At 43.7% G+C, this 20,437-nt stretch overlaps 1 protein-coding gene across 1 annotated transcript in view; it reads right to left on the bottom strand.

The window, feature by feature from the left end:
• Window positions 1–20,437, bottom strand: part of TTC39C (tetratricopeptide repeat domain 39C) — a 97,107-nt gene that overhangs the window by 43,310 nt on the left and 33,360 nt on the right. Inside the window, exon 2 of the mRNA XM_040431895.1 lies at window positions 9,688–9,736. Coding sequence (XP_040287829.1) covers window positions 9,688–9,736 — 49 coding nt within the window. The remainder of the gene's footprint in view (window positions 1–9,687; window positions 9,737–20,437) is intronic.

Raw genomic sequence — 20,437 nt, 5'->3', positions numbered from 1 at the left:
GGAGACAGAACAGAGCCAAACTGATGCATTCTGAGCGGATCCTTATCCATTTAGAATGCATTAAGGGCAAAACTGATCCGTTTTGGACCGCTTGTGAGAGCCCTGAACGGATCACACAAACGGAAACCAAAATGCCAGTGTGAAAGTAGCCTTACTCTTCAGCTGCTCATTGCATAGATTTCGGTGGACAGCATGTAACCTGATCCCTCAGTGAGATTATAATCCTCTATATTAGCAGTAAATTGAGGGTAGTTGACCAGTGCAGGAGCCATAGGGTGAAGTGGCTAGAGCAAGGGACATTTTTCTCTAATAAGATATATTATAAAGTTTCTTATATTCAAATGTACTATTGATTTATGCAAAGATTGTTGAAATGACAGTGCTCATTTAAAATGAATTCAATTCTGTAATAAAAAAAAATAAAAATTTTTGTCCTCGTGTTTATAATTTTCTACTGACACCGAATATCACATAGTTGATTTGGCTAAAACAAATGTTGCCATTAGTAAAATATTCAAAGTTGCTAATTTGCATGTTTTACTAATGTGAATATTTGTATTAGCCAAATGAAGCTTGCATGTGTCTACATATAACAGTCACATAGTCAGTGTGACACATCCATGATTTCATGCAGTAATATCAGCTCCATCACAGTGAACTGTACATACCCATGGCCACATTTAGTGACTATATCTTAAAGGGCATCTGTCAGCAGATTTGAACCTATGAATCTGGTTGACCTGTTAGGGTACTTTCACACTAGCGCTTTTGTTTTCCGGTATTGAGTTCCGTCACAGGAGCTCAATACTGGAAAAAAAACTGATCAATGGAGAGCATTCCGTTCAGGATGCATCAGTTCAGTCCCCCTTAAGTTTTTTTGGACGGAGAAAATAATGCAGCATGCTGCAGTTTTATTTCCGGCCAAAAATACTGAATACTTGCCGGAATGCCGGATCCGACATAAATTTACATTGAAGTGTATTAGTGCTGGATCCGGCATTATGTGTTTGGGCAAAACGGATCCGGCTTTCCACATGCGCAGACCTTTAAAAATACCCCCAATTTTTTTTATACCGGATCCGTTTTTCAGGATGACACCAGAGAGACGGATCCGGTATTGCAATGCATTTGTCAGACGTATGACAAATGCCATCAGTTTGCGTCCGGTGACTGAACTGCCTGACGGAATCCTCTGCCGCAAGTGTGAAAGTACCCCTTACATGTGCACTTTGCAGTTGAAGGCATCTGTGTTGGCCCCATGTTCATATGTTCCCGCATTCCTAGAAAAATGATGCTTTAATATATGCAAATGAGCCTCTAGGAGCAATGGGGGCGTTGCCTTTACACCTAGAGGCTCAGCTCTTTCTGCAACCGCCGCGCTCTCATCTTTAATTAACAGGGCAAGTGGAGAGGGTGCGGCGGTTGCAGAAAGAGCTGAGCCTCTAGGTGTAAAGGCAACAATCCCATTGCTCCTAGAAGCTCATTTGCATATATTAAAACTTTATTTTTCTTAGCAATGTGGGCACATATGAATATGGGTCCAACACAGGTGTCTTCAGCTGCCAAGTGCACGTGTAACAGGTCAGCCAGGTTCATAGGTACAAATCTGCTGACAGATGCCCTTTAAGAATCCCATTTCACGCCATGGTCTGTGGGTGAAATCTAGTCTATAGACTTACAACGGAGAGATAAAAGAGACAATAGATTATTTATTTCCCAGGAGGAATGCATTGAACATGGCCCACTTATTATCCTGTTATCATCAGGGTGTCCATGGGAACTGCACGGAAATGTACGGTAGCTCGGCATCAATCATCTCTCACTGACAATACAGGGGTCTCGTCGGTGGAGGATAAAAGCTCAGCACTGAATGGACATTTGCAGCCTTACACAATACATATAACCTGCAAGGACAAATTGGATTGCGTATCAATGGACTAAATATAGAGCTGTTATCTGATGTGATTTGTAAGACCCACTGCCTAATGCCAATTAAATATAGGAGCTTACATTTACCAGCATACAACCATCATCCCGAGACTCGGCAATTCAAATATGATCACTTCTGATGTAAATCCCCGAATGTTTAGCTTTAAACAAACTGCTGCTTTGCATAGTTCTTCCACGTTACCGAGTGCACATTTTCATAAGGCTAAATATGACACTTCAGCCATCCACGGAACCAGGACAACGTGTAAGCATTTCAGTGACAGAGGCTCAAAAGGTCAATCAATTACCAGTAAACTTCTACACGGAGATAAATGTAAAAATGCTAAAAAAAATACTATATTATTTCATAATACAGTAAAAAAAAAAAAAAAAAAGGGTTATAAAGATGGGTTCAAAATCCCCTGCTGGTCTACCAGGGTCTGATCACCCTCTTAAAGCTACGACATGCTGTACCAGTATGTGACCACTCCAGCCAATCAGTGACTGCAGATCATGTCAGTATGTATAGCATGGGGTCGCTCTTGTCAGTATTTAGCTGGGGCAGTCAGGTGCAGGTATGGAAGGGAAGGGGATTTAAAAGGGAACTTGATTTTCTGTGATATTAATTTTCCACCTAGTGAATTTATTTTTGAACAGAAAAAAAAATAAAGAAAATCTAATTTATTATTATTTTAGGTATTTTGAAGGGGATTAATGTGGTCAATTTATTATTATTTTTTTTCACATCTAGAAATGTACCGTATTTTTCACTTTATATAAAGACGGACCACATTATAAGAGGTTTCAGAGGAGGGGAAAAAAATCAGAATTTTTTTTTTTTTCATCAGACCTCAGATCAGACTCGCATATCAGACCTCAGATTTAGACCCCAATATCAAAACCCCATATCAGACTTCAGATCACACCCCCATATTAGATTCCCATATCAAGCCCCTATATCAGACCCCCAATTTCAGATCTCAGATCAAACGAAAAATAACTAAACATACTTACCTCTCCAGACTTCTCCGAGGCCTCGATGTAGGCCTGCACAGCGTCAGCTCATAGTGTGCACCCTACATCCTGACGCTGTACGCAGTCAGGACACGTGCAGCATGGCGCCCGCGGAAGACAGGGAGCAGCGAGTACAGCCAGAGCTAGCAGCACTACAGAATCGCTGAATATCAGGATATTACAGAGGACAGTTGCTATAACACATAAATCACGGAGGGCAACTTCCTAAAACATAACCTTTAATCTACATACAATTAAAATACAAAAGATAAATGTGGTCCAAACTGGACCATGATCACTATAGTACAAAAAGCTGTCAAATACAATGGACGGTTAGCACTCTGTCCACGTACCTGGGCTAACTTGTCCTTATACAGCCCTATCACTTTTACAACATACAATGTCCCAACACATTTCCGCACTATGGGGAATACTGGGAACCTGGCTCCTTGATGTACGTGGACTGCACTACCAGCTTGGTCCAGTCCCCATCTTTCCAGAGAGAGGTATGGAAAGCATGAGGGCAGGGAGATTGTATCTCCAAGCGAGTCCTGAGACGCATGGCGTCCAAAGCTATCGGTGGAGACATATGGGGAGGATCTTTTATGCTGCTACCCAATAATGATGGTTAGCTCTGGTCATGGGACTGTGAGGGGTGGAGTTGAGGAATGAGCGGACCAATCGAGTGGGAGCCCGCCCAGTACTTTATCATTTAAATGAGAGCCCATGTCTCCCCCTGGAGCCCCCCAGCTGTGCATCCTGCATCTGTGAGAGGACTGGATTTATTCCTATATCTACCTGAATCAGCTAGTGATACTATACCATTTAAATTATCTGTATTGGATTCATATCAAGTATATTTTAGTGTTTATACACTGTTAAAGTGCTCTATCTCAGAGGCTTATGTCCTTCACCTCGTCACAGGATGTATGCTGATCTGGGGCGCTCCAGTAAATTAGGATTTATTTATCTCTATATATGGCATCCTATTATCATACTGATACTGTTGGTCCCCTGATCAACCTTTGATTATCTAGAAGGGGAAACGCGTTGGAACATTGTATGTTGTGTCAGAAAGCGATAGGGCTGTATAAGGACAGGTTAGCCCAGGTACCTGGACAGAGTGCACCTACCTTTAAGGTGCATCTCTGGGCTGAGCAGTATTTGTAAGGGCATGAACAGGGACAGATATATTATATCTTGATTCTCTGTCCCAGATGTATTTTATTGTCCTCATTTTTTGCTAATTGTCCATTGTATTTGACAGCTTTTTGTACTATAGTTATAATAGTCCAGTTTGGACCACATTTATCTTTTGTATTTTAATTGTATGTAGATTAAAGGTTAAGTTTTAGGAAGTTGCCCTCAGTGATTTATATATTACTAGCAGCACTACACCCAACGTTCCCCACACCTACTGCATACCAGTGAGAGCTTCCATAATGGAAGCACGCACTGGTATTCGCTTCATAAGACGAACTGAAATTTTCCGCCACTCTGGGGAGAAAAAAGCGCATCTTATAATACGAAAAATACGGTAACTAGGGGGCTTGAATTTTTCGGCACACTCATACCTGTCGGACAGGTTTATGATTTTGGGGATTTATAATTTAGCTTAGTTACTTGGAAGTTGGAATAAATTTAACTAATTGGACTGAAGGAGTCTCATTACACCAAGAAGAGGAGAAAGGTACAAAATAAGTGGAGTGATGCCACCCTGCCTACCTAGTCTCCTGCAGTACAGTATATCTGACACTTAAAGGGATTGTCCTATGAAAAATATTCTACATTTTTCAAACCAGCACCTGCATCTAAATACTTTAGTAATGGCAGAGGTTGCACTACATTTTTTCCAGAAGAGTAAAAATACTTCTCCGACCATTTTTGAGGAGTGTTTTTACCCGAGTAGGCGTACGAAATTTGCAGTAATTTAAATACATAATATACGGTCAGGTCCACAAATATTGGGACATCAACACAAGTCTAACTTTTTTGGCTCTATACACCACCACAATGGATTTGAAATGAAATGAACAAGAGGACCTTTCACCGATCCTGACATTGTGAACTAAGTATCATGACATATACAGCGGCGCCCAGGGATCTCACTGCACTTACTATTATCCCTAAGCGCCGCTCCGTTCTCCCGTTATGACCTCCGGTATGTTCGGGGACTTGGTTATAGTAGGCGGAGTCTGCCCTTGTTCTGCGGGCGTCTCCTTCTCCTAGGCTGTAGCGCTGGCCAATCGCATCGCAGAGCTCAAAGCCTGGGAGGTTTTTTTCTCCCAGGCTGTGATCTCTGCGCTGCGATTGGCCAGCGCTACAGCCTAGGAGAAGGAGACGCCCGCAGAACAAGGGCAGACTCCGCCTACTATAACCAAGTCCCCGAACATACCGGAGGACATAACGGGAGAATGGAGCGGCGCTTAGGGATAATAGTAAGTGCAGTGAGATCCCTGGGCACCGCTGTATATGTCATGATACTTAGTTCACAATGTCAGGATCGGTGAAAGGTCCTCTTTAACTTCAGACTGTCAGCTTTAACTTGAGGGTATTTACATCCAAATCAGGTGAACGGTGTAGGAATTACAACAGTTTGCATATGCGCCTCCCAGTTGTTAAGGAACCAAAAGTAATGGGACAGAATAATAATCATAAATTTAACTTTCACTTTTTAATACTTGGTTGCAAATCCTTTGCAGTCAATTACAGCCTGAAGTCTGGAACGCATAGACATCACAAGACGCTGGGTTTCATCCCTGGGTGATGCTCTGCCAGGCCTCTACTGCAACTGTCTGCTTGTTCTTGGGGCATTTTCCCTTCAGTTTTGTCTTCAGCAAGTGAAATGCATGCTCAATCGGATTCAGGTCAGGTGATTGACTTGGCCATTGCATAACATTCCACTTCTTTCCCTTAAAAAACTATTTGGTTGCTTTTGCAGTATGCTTTGGGTCATTGTCCATCTGCACTGTGAAGCGCCGTCCACTGAGTTCTGAAGCATTTGGCTGAATATGAGCAGATATTGCCCAAAACACTTCAGAATTCATCCTGCTGCTTTTGTCAGCAGTCACATCATCAATAAATACAAGAAAACCAGTTCCATTGGCAGCCATACATACCCACGCCATGACACCACCACGCTTCACTGATGAGGTGGTATGCTTGGGATCATGAGTAGTGTTGAGCAAACTTGTGTTTTAAGTTCGGCGTCTAAAGTTTGAGTTCAGGTTATCGAAGTATCCCGTTATGGATTCTAAATTCCGTTATGGTCCATGGTAGCAGAATCCATAACGGGATAGTTTGATAACCCGAACTTTAGACGCCGAACTTAAAACACAAGTTCGCTCAACACTAATCATGAGCAGTTCCTTTCCTTCTCCATACTCTTCTCTTCCCATCACTCTGGTACAAGTTGATCTTGGTCTCATCTGTCCATAGGATGTTGTTCCAGAACTGTGAAGGCTTTTTTAGATGTCATTTGGCAAACTCTAATCTGTCCTTCCTGTTTTTGAGGCTCACCAATGGTTTACATCTTGTGGTGAACACTCTGTATTCACTCTGGTGAAGTCTTCTCTTGATTGTTGACTTTGACACACATACACCTACCTCCTGGAGAGTGTTCTTGATCTGGCCAACTGTTGTAAAGGGTGTTTTCTTCACCAGGGAAAGAATTCTTCGGTCATCCACCACAGTTGTTTTCCGTGGTCTTCCGGGTCTTTTGGTGCTGCTGAGCTCACCGGTGCGTTCCTTCTTTTTAAGAATGTTCCAAACAGTTGTTTTGGCCACGTCTAATGTTTTTACTATCTCTCTAATGGGTTTGTTGTGTTTTTTCAGCCTAATGATGGCTTGCTTCACTGATAGTGACAAGCTCTTTGGATCTCATCTTGAGAGTTGACAGCAACAGATTCCAAATGCAAATAACACACTGGAAATGAACTCTGGACCTTTTATTTGCTCATTGCATTTGGGATAATGAGGGAATAACACACACCTGACCATGGAACAGCTGAGAAGCCAATTGTCCCATTACTTTTGGTTCCTTAACAAATGTGAGGCACATATGCAAACTGTTGTAATTCCTACCCTGTTCATGTGATTTGGATGTAAATACCCTCAAATTAAGGCTGAGAGTCTGCAGTTAAAGCACATCTTGTTCGTGTCATTTCAAATCCATTGTGGTGGTGTATAGAGCCAAAAATGTTACAATGTGTCAATGTCCCAATATTTATGGACCTGACTGTATCTGCCTGCACTCTCTCACAGCTGCGTTGGAGGCTGCGTTTGGGGCCTCTGTTGCAGATTCTGTCTAAAGACCAGACAAAAAAGCCTTGTATGCAGCACTTTTTTGGTCTGGTAAAAAGACAGGCTCGTGAATAGAAACTGAATAGACTCCATCATAGTAAGTGGGGTCTGTTCAGCCTCTTCCCTGTCAGTTAGGCCGGGTTCACATGACATTTTTGCCATATCTTAATTGTACATACAAAAAACATATATACTTCAACAGACGCCTCAGATAGATGCCATACCTTGGCATCTGTCACCACATAGAATTCCATTGTAAAAAAAAAATTAAAAAAAATGTTAGCCTACATTTTTTTTTTTTGCTGGACTTTGCAGGATGGAAAAACATGGTACACTACACTTTCCCATCCTGTAGATTATTATTTTTTCTTACTATGGAACTCCAGGGTGATGGATGTCACAGTATGGCATCTGTTGTGTATGTTGATCGTATGACAAAATCCCAGCCTTACGTGCCCGATTCAGCACTTCTGTTATTTTCGTTGTTCTGCTCCATTAGATGAGCAGAACAACATAAATAAATAGTGGTAATGTGAACAGGGCCTAAGAGGTGGGGATTTACGCAGAGGACCATTACTGGTCTAAATAACATCAAGCTATTATAGCAAAGTTATAAAGTCCAGTCCAATATGGCAGACCTTCCCTGTACTTTACCACTTGGCTATAATAGCCTTTCTGCATTTACTACATACTGCTCCTCCACATACGTGATGATCACACACTGCACTACATACATCACACACATTGTTACGTTACACGCTGCAGTCACCTTTTTCTGCGTTGTTCTGCGTCCATCTTCATGTCTGGCCCCAGTCTTTAGCTCCACCGCCGCCAGGGTCCTTGTGCAGCGCGCCCGGCACTCCATATTCAAACATCCCCTTGATGCAGGACCTGTATTGCTCATGCACCCACCCAAACTAACCAATAGCAAACCCCTTTGCTGTCCAGAGCATTGCTATTGGTTACTGCAGGCACAGGCAGCATTGCTGTGCTGCCTGTGCCGTTCACAGTGCGCCATACGCTGAGGAAAAGCAGGAAAAAAAGTCTAAGGCGTATTGGTACGCCTTAGACTTTTTCCAGGGAGTAAAATGGCCTGAACAGGCGTCTATGACGCTTGTACAGGCGTTATTGCGACCTCTGAGTAATGGCATGAAAACTAATAGCGCCACCTACTGTTTGACCTTTTTCTAAATTCTCTGTCCTGACATACATGCTCATTTCTTTCCTTCAACTGCCAGCAGCTGCAGCAGAAAGGACACCCCAGTTTTTCTTGTGCTGTAATACTTAAAAAATAATAATATTCTGACCCCCTTAGCTTTTTACATTTACTTCTACGGAGCTGTGTTAGGGCTCTTCTTTTTTTTCGGGTGGGGGGTGGTGATTTTTCATTGATGCCATTTTGGGTTGGGGATGACTTTTGGTAAATTTTAAATTGTTTTGGGTGGTGAAGGCAAAACAGGGATTTTGAGGTTTTTTTCCATTACGCCGTTCACAGTACGGGATAATTTTTTTTATACTTTATTAGTCTGGGCATTTTGGAATGTGGCAATACTAATAATGTTTCTTTTTTTCCTAGTTTATTTTGAAAAGGGGGAGATTTAAATGTTTATATATTTTTTATTTATTTTTTTACATTTACTTTTAGTCTCCCTAGAGGACTTTAGCTTGCAAGCTTCTGATCGCTTCTCCCATAGACTGCAATGATTTACCACTGCAGTCTATTGGAGAATTACTACGTTCGGCCTTGATAGAGACTTCACTAAGGCAGGCCTTTGAGCCTTAAGAAGGTCCGAGGTCGCCAAAGCAACTGAACGGCCCTGCGATCTTGCCACGGGAAGCCGTTCGGGCAGCAGGGGCTCAGTGCTCCTAGCAATTGATAACTCAGATATTGTGGTCACAACTGACAGTAACTGAGGGGTTAAAAGTCTGTGTTCGGATCACTGATCACAGACTATGCCACCAGGTGTCTGCTGTGTAAACCTGCAAGCACTCCTGAGCAGGCGCCATCTTTAAAGACCCAAATTCTGGCGTACATATACGTCCCATATCGGAAAGGGATTAAAGGGGTATTCACATCCATAGCATTTATCAAAGATATCTTATTGATGCAGGTCCCTCACCTGGAATCCACACTTATCTCCAGAATGGAGGTTCCTCTGGATAGGTCATCAGTATCTGATCGGTGGGCTTACGACTCCCAGCTTAGTCTAGGCCATGTGACGTCACGTTCATCGGTCACATGGTAGCTGAAGTTATTGGGGCTGAGCTGCAATACCAAGCACAGCCACTATCAAATGGATGGTGCTGTGCTTGGTGAGCAGAGAGATGGCAGCGGTGCTACCAAGAGGATAGGTCATCAGTAAAAAACTGTCAGAAAAGCCCTTTCATATAAAGACAGGTTCACAGAACAGATTATTTATCTGAAGATACTGTGCTACTTACCAAAAAGCTGACAAAACTAGCTCCAAAGCTCATTAACGGACTGTGATTCCTGCAAGACAAAACACAACGGAGGGACTGTTACAAGGGTGAAGAAATGTGAAGGTCGTGAAGACATTTTATTTCGTGCAGTATATTGAGGACACAAACTCCTTGCCAACTCTAAGTCCTAAACTACCAAACTAAATTTACAACTAAGGCGTTGAGTTTTCCATTATTCTTTTCCGTCAGAATGACTGAAAAAAAACCCGGATCTATTAAACGGATTAAATAACAGATACAAACAGAACACCTTCCATTTCTATCCATCATTCACTGACCTCAATGTTTTGCCGGAACACTTGCGGCCGGATCCGGCATTAATGCATTTCAATGAAAATGCGGGAACATATGAACATGGGGCCAACACAGATGCCTTCAACTGCAAAGTGCACATGTAAGGGGTACTTTCACACTTGCGGCAGAGGATTCCGGCAGGCAGTTCCGTCGCCGGAACTGCCTGCCGGATCCGGCAATCTGGACGCAAACTGATGGCATTTGTCATACGGATCCGTCTGAGAAATGCATTGCAATACCGGATCCGTCTCTCCGGTGTCATCCGGAAAAACTGATCCGTTATTATAATTTTTTTGCATTTTTAAAAGGTCTGCGCATGAGGATCCGGCACTAATACACTTCAATGTAAATTAATGCCGGCATTCCGAGAAGTGTTCAGGATTTTTGACCGGAGAGAAAACTGCAGCATGCTGCGGTATTTTCTCCGGCCAAAAAACTTAAGGGGGACTGAACTGATACATCCTGATGCATACTGAATGGATTGCTCTCCATTCAGAATGCATTAGGATAAAACTGATCAGCTTTTTTCCGGTATTCAGCCCAGAGGACGGAACTCAATACCGGAAAGTGTGAAAGTACCCTAAAACCTGCTGACACTGACACAGACTGAGCAGAACTGATGCTCGGAAGAACCCATTCAAACAAATGGGCTTAAAATGGATCTGGTTTTTTTCAGCTTTTATGATCCGCTGACAGAAACAGAAAAAAACGGGGGGGGGGGGGGGGGGGGGAAATCAACGCAAAAGTAAAAAGGCTACTTTTATTTAAAAGACGTTATTATGCATTATTTTTATATTCAAATGATGACATTTCATGTATATACCACACCAAAATCCGTGTGCAATCTGCATTCCATTGATTTCAAATGACACTGTAGTTTGAAATCTGTGTCAGGCTATGTTCCCACAACAGTGAAAAACGGCAGTGTGACCGTCTTAAGAACAATGGTAATCTATGGGGTTATTCACACTGTTGTTTTTTTGACGGCCAGTGAATAATTGCTGTAAAAAAATAGGCCATGTATGGTTTTGTCCGTTTTCACTGAGCAACAGCCCCCCTACAATTGAAGGGGACTATCCTTAACTGCCATTTCTCAAAAAGCCATTTTTTATGGCCGTTCACTGAGGTGTGAATGTAGCCTCAATAGGATTGTCACTGGTCTATCTCTCACCATTCTCTGCACTGCTGGAGGATGCACTTAATTCATGGTACGTTGCAAGCCTCGTCAAAAATTAGGAGCGTACTCCACCTGTCTGTGTCCTTGTCATTTATACCAGGAAACTAGGGTTAATGCCAGTGAATAGCCCCTGCCCCTCTCCAATGGCGAGAGTGGCGTTCAAAGGGTCACAAAATGTCAGCGTGCAACTTCTTGATTCCAGTCCCTGGTGTAGGGGGGGTCACTTATGGAAGCAGATTCAACACGTAAACCACGGCGGGATACAACCTTCCATATTGGATTTTTCCATACAAACAAAAGCTGTGTGAATACGGCATACAGTTGGATACGACCAGGCATATGCTCCGGGAAAATACAGGGACGTGTGAACAGCGCTAATGGCACGGTGCTGTTTTTACTGAGCTTGCGACTTGTGCAGTCAACTGAAAACTCAACACAAAAGGAGAATTTTTTATTTTTTTTGCCTACAGCCAGGTATATATTATAAAGAGGGCAAAATGAGCCATTACCTACCAGGCCTCCAAACCAGACAAAAAAACAACATTGCCTACAGGCCTAAAGGGTTAACATGTGGCAAAAGAGGCGATTATGCAGCTTTAATTATCATATTACAAAGATTTGGATTCTGTTCTCTCTGATATCTCATTACCCTGCACTGTTAACAATGAGGAACACAGTTGCCCCGGGGAACCCCTTTAAGTATCCACACGTCATATTACAGGATTAACAGGGAGACAGCTCCACCAAATCTTCTACCAACCTTCATCTGCGACATACCTAAAGACTGAATATACAGTATATCATATGTAATATCTGACCCAGAAGCAGCTTTCTCATTAGTGGGGGGCTCCATGCTATTTCCCACAACAAATCTTAGGCCTCAGTCATACTTCAGTATTTGATCAGCGTTTATTATCACTGCTACCATTATGTTGGGGTCTATAGCACGACAACGCTGACGTAACTTCACATAACAATTCCAATGCTAATATTACTCTTGAAGAAAAGATTACTGATGGGAGACAACAGATAGACTAGCCGTAGCATGCCAACCCCGTGCCAAAACCATGCTTGCCATGTGACAAACCTGGCACTGCGCCCATGGCTTCCGTTTCTATTTTTAAGTAATATTATGGACCTATTTCTTGTACCCTTTTTGTCATCAGAAAATAACCTATTATTTAAATCGTTTTTAAATGTTACATTTAAAACATTTTTATTTTTTGGTGTTTAAAAAAAAATATTAAAAAAAATGGCCATATCTAGATTTTCTAAATATGTATAAAATCATGCAGTTTTCACACTGGCCACTAGGACTAAAATATGTCAAGACTTCCTGTCTTTCAAGAGCAGCAACATAGATCATAGACACAATGGTCAGGAGAGGACCTCATTGGCTTGGGAGAGTTTTCTGGGCATGCTCTGTGACCTGTGCAGAGGTCAGGGGGGAGTTGATAAGCTGTGATATCACTTCTTGTGAAGGGTGGATCCTGTGTTATCTATACAGCAGTGCTACTTGTCATTGTAATTCGATCTGTGGTGATCATGAAAATGGTTACTAAAAAGTTAGGCTAGTTTCACACTAGTGTTAGTGAGATCTGGCAGGCTGTTCTGGCAGGGAATAGCCTGCCATGTCTCTCTGGATCTGGCATTGCCGGAAACTGCATGATTGCTGTCTGGGACCCCCGCTAAAGCCCACTGCCCACCAGGGACACCTGCTAAAGTCCGCTGACCAGCAAGGAAGGCCTCTTACCCTGCCAGTTTCTCCCGCTGAAGATCACGCGCTGCTGCAGGAGCCTCCCCTTCCACATCTTCAAAACAGTGCAGCCCACCAAAACCAACCAGTAACAAAGCTCCTTACTGTAAGGAGCTTTGTTATTGGTCATTTCAGGCCCAGGCAGCATCGCTGCGCTGCCAGTGCCATTCACAGCGCAACCTGTGCTGATGAACGGCAGGGAAAAGTCTATGGGTGCCTTCACACGCTGCATATTTTGTGGCAGAAATTTCTGCGACTCAAAATCAGTTCCATTCACCTTAATGGGGCTTGCCGAAATCCATGTGCTTGCTGTCCCATTCAAATGAATGGAACTGAATTTCCTGGCACAAAATCTGCCGCCTGTGAAGGCGCCCTAAGGCAGTGGAATCCTTCAAAAGAAACCTGAAAACCCACCTCTTCATGCGGATCGCGGACCCGTTCAAGTCAATGAGTCCAAATCCGTAAACGGCGTGCTCTTGCATTGCGGACTGGCTGTCTGCACGTAAAGCCGACGTTCGTGCGCATGAGGCTTAACTCTGTGAATTACCTCTGATGCCCTGCAGCATGCTATAAACCCGGAAACTGAAGGTCGTGAGCGTTTCGATCGCTAGTGTGACATGGAAAGTGTACATTTTTGAAGAAGCTTTAGAAAGCTCCAGTGCATTGCTTTCCCTACTGAAGCCATTAATCAGACAAAGGCTGCGGGAACAATGAAATAAAGGATGAATCACCGTACAGCTCAGCGTCCTCAGCCCACAATTTAGCCTAAATGATCTAGATTTATAAATCTGTTGGCAATTTTGTGAAATAACAGAAAATATAATATATTGTGGTGTGTCAGAAAACAAAAACATCCAGCGCACATTCAGAACAAGCCGTTATGTACTTTTCATCATTTCCATTACATCTGCACTTACTCAGTCTGAGCGGTGACGGAGTAAACGGCCACACAATAAAAAGGCAAATTATAAATAACTGTTAATAAAGCTACGAGCCCTGCGCAACAGCAGATCCGTCTAGAAATGCAGCTGCTTGGACGTCACATTTGTCCAATTCCAAGACGATGGGGGAGGTTCACTGCAGGCAAACGAAAGGCTTGAATGACTGATCAAACGTTGCAGAGCGCCCAGCTACAGACCTATTTACAGGGGCTATATACGGGGCAATGACTGGGACTGAACTGGTCATTCCCCATCACTGCCTGCTCATGTGGGCCACATTTACAAGCAGCAGATCATCACTACTGTTTGGGGGATGAACAATCGTTTCTACGATCATTCATCCCCATACAGATTCATTAATTATAGGCAGCACTTGCTTGTAAATTTGGGATGATCTGCTGCTGAAAAATGATTTTATGGGGAGCATAAAAAGGCAGATCACCTGACAAGCTAGCGTTTTGCTCGTTCACCGGGGGATCAGCAGCATAGTCACAAAAGCCAAGTGGGTCCGCAGGAACGTTCCTTTCCGATAGTTGACTCAGCCATCGACCCTGAGGCACACACACTCAGCAGATTTGCTGCATACATTTCTAGGACTGAAAGTCTGTTTTGTACACGTGATTAGATTGTGTTTGCAACATTTGCATGAATTTTGCTGCAAGCTCGATTCCAGGGAATGTCTGCAAGAGCTAGGCTTAGAAGAACCCAAAGGTCAAGGACCTGCCTAGCAACATGCACCTCGATTCCCAACAATGGTGACCTAGCCCCATGTTACTACGCCTTGCAGGCAGAAATACATGAAAGACTGCTTTACGATTAGCCTGTGTAGAGCATGGCAATGCTGCTAACAGAAGAAAGCGGAGAAAAAAGGAAGAAGAAACCCATAAACCACATGACAGGATATTTTTACAATTTGCCTGACTGAACAGAAAATCTAATTTTTGGTTCCCCGGAAACAAATTAAAGCTGAACAATCGAGAGCTTGTATTCTGTCTGTACGGTTCTGTTACCTCCACATAACAGTCCATGTGTGATCCAATCATCAGTCATATATTAAACAAGAAATTGTGCATGTTTGGGTGGAGGGTATTTGGCAGACCCCCCTCCCCCTGTGCAGATCTGCTTCCCGATGTTGGCTCCGGATCACGCACTCTTCGGGCCTTTGCTGCTCTGCTTGTGTCCCTGGATGTAAACTTCTGGTTTGTCGCCACTGCTGCCAATTGCTGGCCGCAGTGGTGACCTGTTCCTCTTGCATCACATGACTATTTGACACGATGCAAGCCAATACTGCTCCCTTTGCGTCATGTCAAATGGAAACATGATCCAAGGGGAGCAAGTCACCGCAGCGGCCAGCGATTGGCTGCAGCAGCATCGAACCTGAAGTTTACATCCAGGGACCTGAGAGGAGCGGTGGAGGCCAGCACCGGGAAGCAGGTAAATATGCTTCTTATGCAGGCCTGCCCAGGAGGGGGGAATTGCAGGGGGTCTTTCACTGCAAAAGTCCAAAGCAACAGGTAAAACCCACAGCAAAAACGGACATGCTGCAAACTGAAAACCTGCAGCACAAGTCAAGTTTTCTCTGCAGCGTATGGATGATTTACCTGAAACCTCATCCAGTTTGCTTGTCCTGTAAATGCCGCAGATTTTCTTCATGAAATTCCACTGTGGAGTATCTGCAGCATTCACTCCACGTGACTGAACCCTGAGGCGTTATGTGTTGTGAACAGACAGCATCCCGACTGAATCCTGACCCATTCATTTCCATGGGTCTGTGTACATGAACGGCATTTTTCAACGTTCCGGAAAAAAAAAAACGCAGCCTGTTCTATAGTGTGTGTTTTTCACGTAGCACTAGTTCCATAGACATGAATGGAGCATGTGTCAAAAACAGAAGGCATGCAGATGCAATGAGTCTTTCAATGATGGTTGCTCAAAGATGTAGATTGTTAGTCTTCAGTTTTTCTTCACTTGTGAAAAACGCATCAAAAAATGCAAACGCTGAACGCAACTGCAGAAAATGATTGAACTTGCGTGCAAAACCATCGGAACCATGTTATATTTTCACGCTCTGTCTGGACTGTGGTAAAACGAAGCACACACAGCACTTTGGCATGTTGTGCTTGAGACCTCAAAAGGAACACATATTTCCCCTAATTACTAGTGAAATGACTATGCACTTATATATATATATATATATATATAACCCCTATCAGTATTGAAGAGCAATGTTACCAGGCTCATATTGTTTGCATTGTATCGTATGTGATATGTGCCCTTGTCTACACTGCACTTATTATCCCGGGGCCGCACTTCCACATACGTTGCTCCAGCATGGGTTTTGGCTCCCCACTATTCTCTCCATAGGTTTTAGCCTATATTATGCACATATGTTATAACAATTGCTGCTCTGGGATTTCAGCGCTGGGACGACAAGTGCGGTAATCCCTGTTTAAAGATTCTACATGCTCTACATGGAAAAATGTTGCACAATGCTCGGGTAAATGGAAAGTCACAATATAAAATGTCCTTAAATATAAGTGAAACTTGCTGTTTTAAAGTGACTCTCCTGTTTAACTAAAAAAAACACTTCACATTAACTGGGGGACAAACAGAGCACTTACATGGTGCCCTTCTTTTCATCTTCAGATCCGCCAATATCTAGGCTCTTATTGTGCCATGAAAGATGGCCGCACTGCATCTCAGACTGCCTGATGCACACTGTGACACTTCCTGCTGCCCAGGGATTGGCCAGCGCTGCTCACGTGAAAAGTGCCGGCCAATCCAAGAGACCACCAATGGACTACCAATGCACAGTGCACATCAGGTAGTCTAAGATGCAGTGCGGCCATCTTGGATGGCACTGGGTAAGTAAGTCTGTTCAATCCTCAGTTAAATTATTATTTTTTTCCTTAAATCTGAGGATCACTTTAAGTAACATGCTATTATGACCCATAGAAGAAGACTTCATCAATGTGCCAGGACTATCCCAAATTTTCAGAAACAATCCCAGGAAATATGGCCTGTTCCGGTCTGAAAATGGGCATCGTTTATGTAAACCCCGCCAAAGAATAGGCATTTCTGGGTGGGTTTGGGGCATGACCGGGAGTTTAAGTGGCCCAAAATTACCAGAAATGTTGGTAAATATGCAATAGGGATATGTTGTAAATACCCAAATAGATGTGGACACCTAACGCAAAACAACCTACTGTTTGCATATCACCAAGAATACTGCCACGTGCACTCAGTCATCAAATGGGTGGAGTAGAAGAAATGTCACAGGATACTGTCTTATATGTCAGTACAGTAGATTGCTTCCTTGGTAGAGCTGCCCTGTCACCTGTAGTGAAGTAGGAATGTTAAGGGACACCAGCAGCTCGCCTGCGGAGTGCCAGGTCAAATAAATTCACAAAATGGGATGGCTGAGTGCGGAGAAGAAGCTTCAAACTGTCTCTGGAAATCAGCCAAAAAACTGGGTGCTTAGGTAATAGACCTCCATTATCCAGTAGCCACACATAAGCCTTACACCAGGCAAGCAATGCTAATGTCGATGGAGTGGTGGAATACAACTCTGGAGCCCGAAGAATTGCACTTTACTACCTGGACTTCTGACTGGTGGATCTGCATGGGGTCTACCTGAACCAAAGCACTATGCCAACTGTGTGGTTTGGTGGAAGATAAATAATGGCCTGGTTTTTGTGGTTCCAGCGAAGATAAATCACAATGCTACTTCACACAATCATACAATAAAGGGCCTTCCAGGGGTCAGAATGAAAATGTCGCCGTGCGAAATTCAAGATCTATTAAAAGAAGGTAGACTTAAGTAGTATAATAAGGACATGACTGATCTGAACAGAGCCATAGGCCTTTGCCTCAAGTCGTTTTACCCAACATCATTCCAAAATCTAGTGTTAAACCTTGCCAGAAGGGTGGAGACTGTGCTAGCTGCAAAACCAAGGAGGACATTTATTAGGACTGTCCATGGTTTTGAAATAAGCATATATAAAATGCCATGTCTACTTACTCATGGCCTGTTGACTCTCCTGATATGACTGCTTTAATAATTCTCAAGCATCTTTTCTTGGAACTCTTCAATGTGCCGTAACGCCATTACAGTGGTCCCTCAAGATACAATATTAATTGGTTCTAGGAGGACCATTGTATGTTGAAACTATTGTAAGTTGAATAATCGGTTCCAAAGCCCCAAAATGTCATCCAAGATAAGAGAAAATTAACATTTAAGAAAAATAAGCAGATATCGAAGACAGATAAAACAAGTCCTTACATATAACAGTCACGAATAGCTGCTAATTAGCAACGAATACACCTTTTTTTTTTTTACCAGAAAAGTGACCTTGATTGGTTGGATCTAAGTCAGAGACATTGTATATTGAGTCTAGTTTCAACTTACGATGGGTCAGAAAAGACCATTGTATGTTGAAAATATTGTATCTTGAGGGATCACTGTACTCCTCTTGAATATTTATGAATAATTTGATAACAGGAAGCTACCATTGCTTTTGTCAATGAGTTTGTATCCCTACACATTCTAAATCCAGCAGTTGTCCATTTATTTACAGCAGGGATAACAGAGGAATGACAAGCCAGAATTTTTATTTCATGAAGGATACAAATATTTACTAAAAACAGACATGGCAGGTAGTTGTAAATCCAGTCCTGAGTAATTTTGTGTCATGAAAAGGATTACGATATGGAGGAATTTGGCCAAGAGCTATCAACTGTGCACAACCAGGGAAAGAGAACAATCTCGCTAGCGCCACCTTGTTTAGGGACACACTTTTTTGACAAAGCCAAATATCCATCTGTAGACAGTTGTTATGGGGTGCTTGCTCCTTGTCAGTACGGAGTTGGATTCTGACTATTTGGCTTGGCTATTTTCCCTTGTCATGTCCCAAGGCTTGTGAATAGTTTTTTTTTAGAGATTTTTTTAACTGATGACCTGTCCTCAGGTCATCAGTATAGGATGGGCGAAGGTCAGACACCCGGGACTCACATTAGTGCTGTGGCCTTCTCTCAGCTCACCAAGCACAGCACCGTCCATTTTATAGTGGCTGTGCTTGGTATTGCAGTTCAGCCCCATTCACTTCAATGGGGCTGAGCTGTGCCTTGGCCATGTGACCGATAAACATGACATCACATGGCCTAAGCAAAGCTGTGAGAAGGCCGCGGCTCTACAGTGCCTTCTCAAACAGCTGATTGGCGGGGTCCCGGGTGTTGGCCCCTCACCTCTGGATAGGTCATCAGTTAAAAAATCTTGGAAAGCCCCATCAAAAAGTCAGATTTTTATTCATAGGGAGCCACTTCCACGAGGTGGTGCTAGCGAAATGGTTATCTTTCCTTGGGAGATACCTCTTTGCGTATTATTTTCCCATGGAGCATTGCCTATAAATCTCCTTACACAGCTGGTCTCTTTAAAGGGGATGTCTCCTCATAGACAATGGGGGCATATCGCTAGGACATGCCCCCATTGTCTTATAGGTGCGGGTCCTACCGCTGGGACCCGCACCTATATCGAGAATAGAGCCCCGCAAGTGAAGGAGGGGCTCCGTCGGCCCCATAGAAATGAATAGGAGCGGGGGGGCGCGCATGCGCGGTAAGCTCCTATTTTCTTCTCTGGGGAGCTGGCTTGGTGGTGGCCGGACCGGAGTCCTCCAGCCAGCACCTTGCGGGGCTCCGTTCTCTATATAGGTGCGGGTCTCAGCGGTGGGACCCGCACCTATAAGACAATGGGGGCATATGCCCCCATTGTCTATTATGAGACAACCCCTTTAAGGAGATCCAACGCATTGCACTCAGCCAGCTAGAATCCTACTCTGTACTGACCAGGGGCAAGCACCCTGCAACAGCTGTGTAGAGATGGATACTTGGCTTGGCCTTTAATCCCTTGTGATGTCCCAAGGATTGTTAAAAAGTGGGATTTTGACTCATGGGGAGCCAATTCCACAAGGTGGCACTAGAGAGATGGTTCTCTTTCCTTGGGAGACACCTCTTTGCATATTATTTACCCATGGAGCATTGCCTATAAGTCTCCATACACAGCTGGTGTCTTTAAAGGGATTTTTAGGGTTCAGAGCTGAACCCGGACATATCCCCATTTTCACCCAAGCAGCCCCCCTGACTTGAGCATCGGAGCAGTTCATGCTCCGATGCTTTCCTTTGCCCTGTGCTGAATCGCGCAGGCCAAAGGCATTTTGTGTAGTTCCGGTGACGTACCGGGCTCTCCTTAGGGCTGCCATGCAGAAGCTTCCGCCCAGACGTGAGCCCGGTGACGTCTCAGGCACTGATGGGCAGGGTTTAGCACTGCCCTACCCTGTAAAATGGCTAGGGCAGCGCTAAAGCCCGCCCATCATAGCCGGTGACGTCACTGAACACACTGCTGGGTGGAAGCCATCGCCCGGCAGTGTGTTATGGTAAATAAAAGAGCCCTTGCCCTGCGCAATTCTGCGCAGGGTAAGGGAGAGCATCGGAGCATGAACTGCTCCGATGCTCAAGTCAGGGGGGCTGCCGGGGTGAAAATGGAGGGAT

Source organism: Bufo bufo, chromosome 5 (assembly GCF_905171765.1).
Source record: "Bufo bufo chromosome 5, aBufBuf1.1, whole genome shotgun sequence".
In the NCBI taxonomy this organism is placed as follows: Eukaryota; Metazoa; Chordata; class Amphibia; order Anura; family Bufonidae; genus Bufo; species Bufo bufo.
Note: the sequence above shows the minus strand (reverse complement) of the source record. Positions and strands in the feature narration are given on the sequence as shown.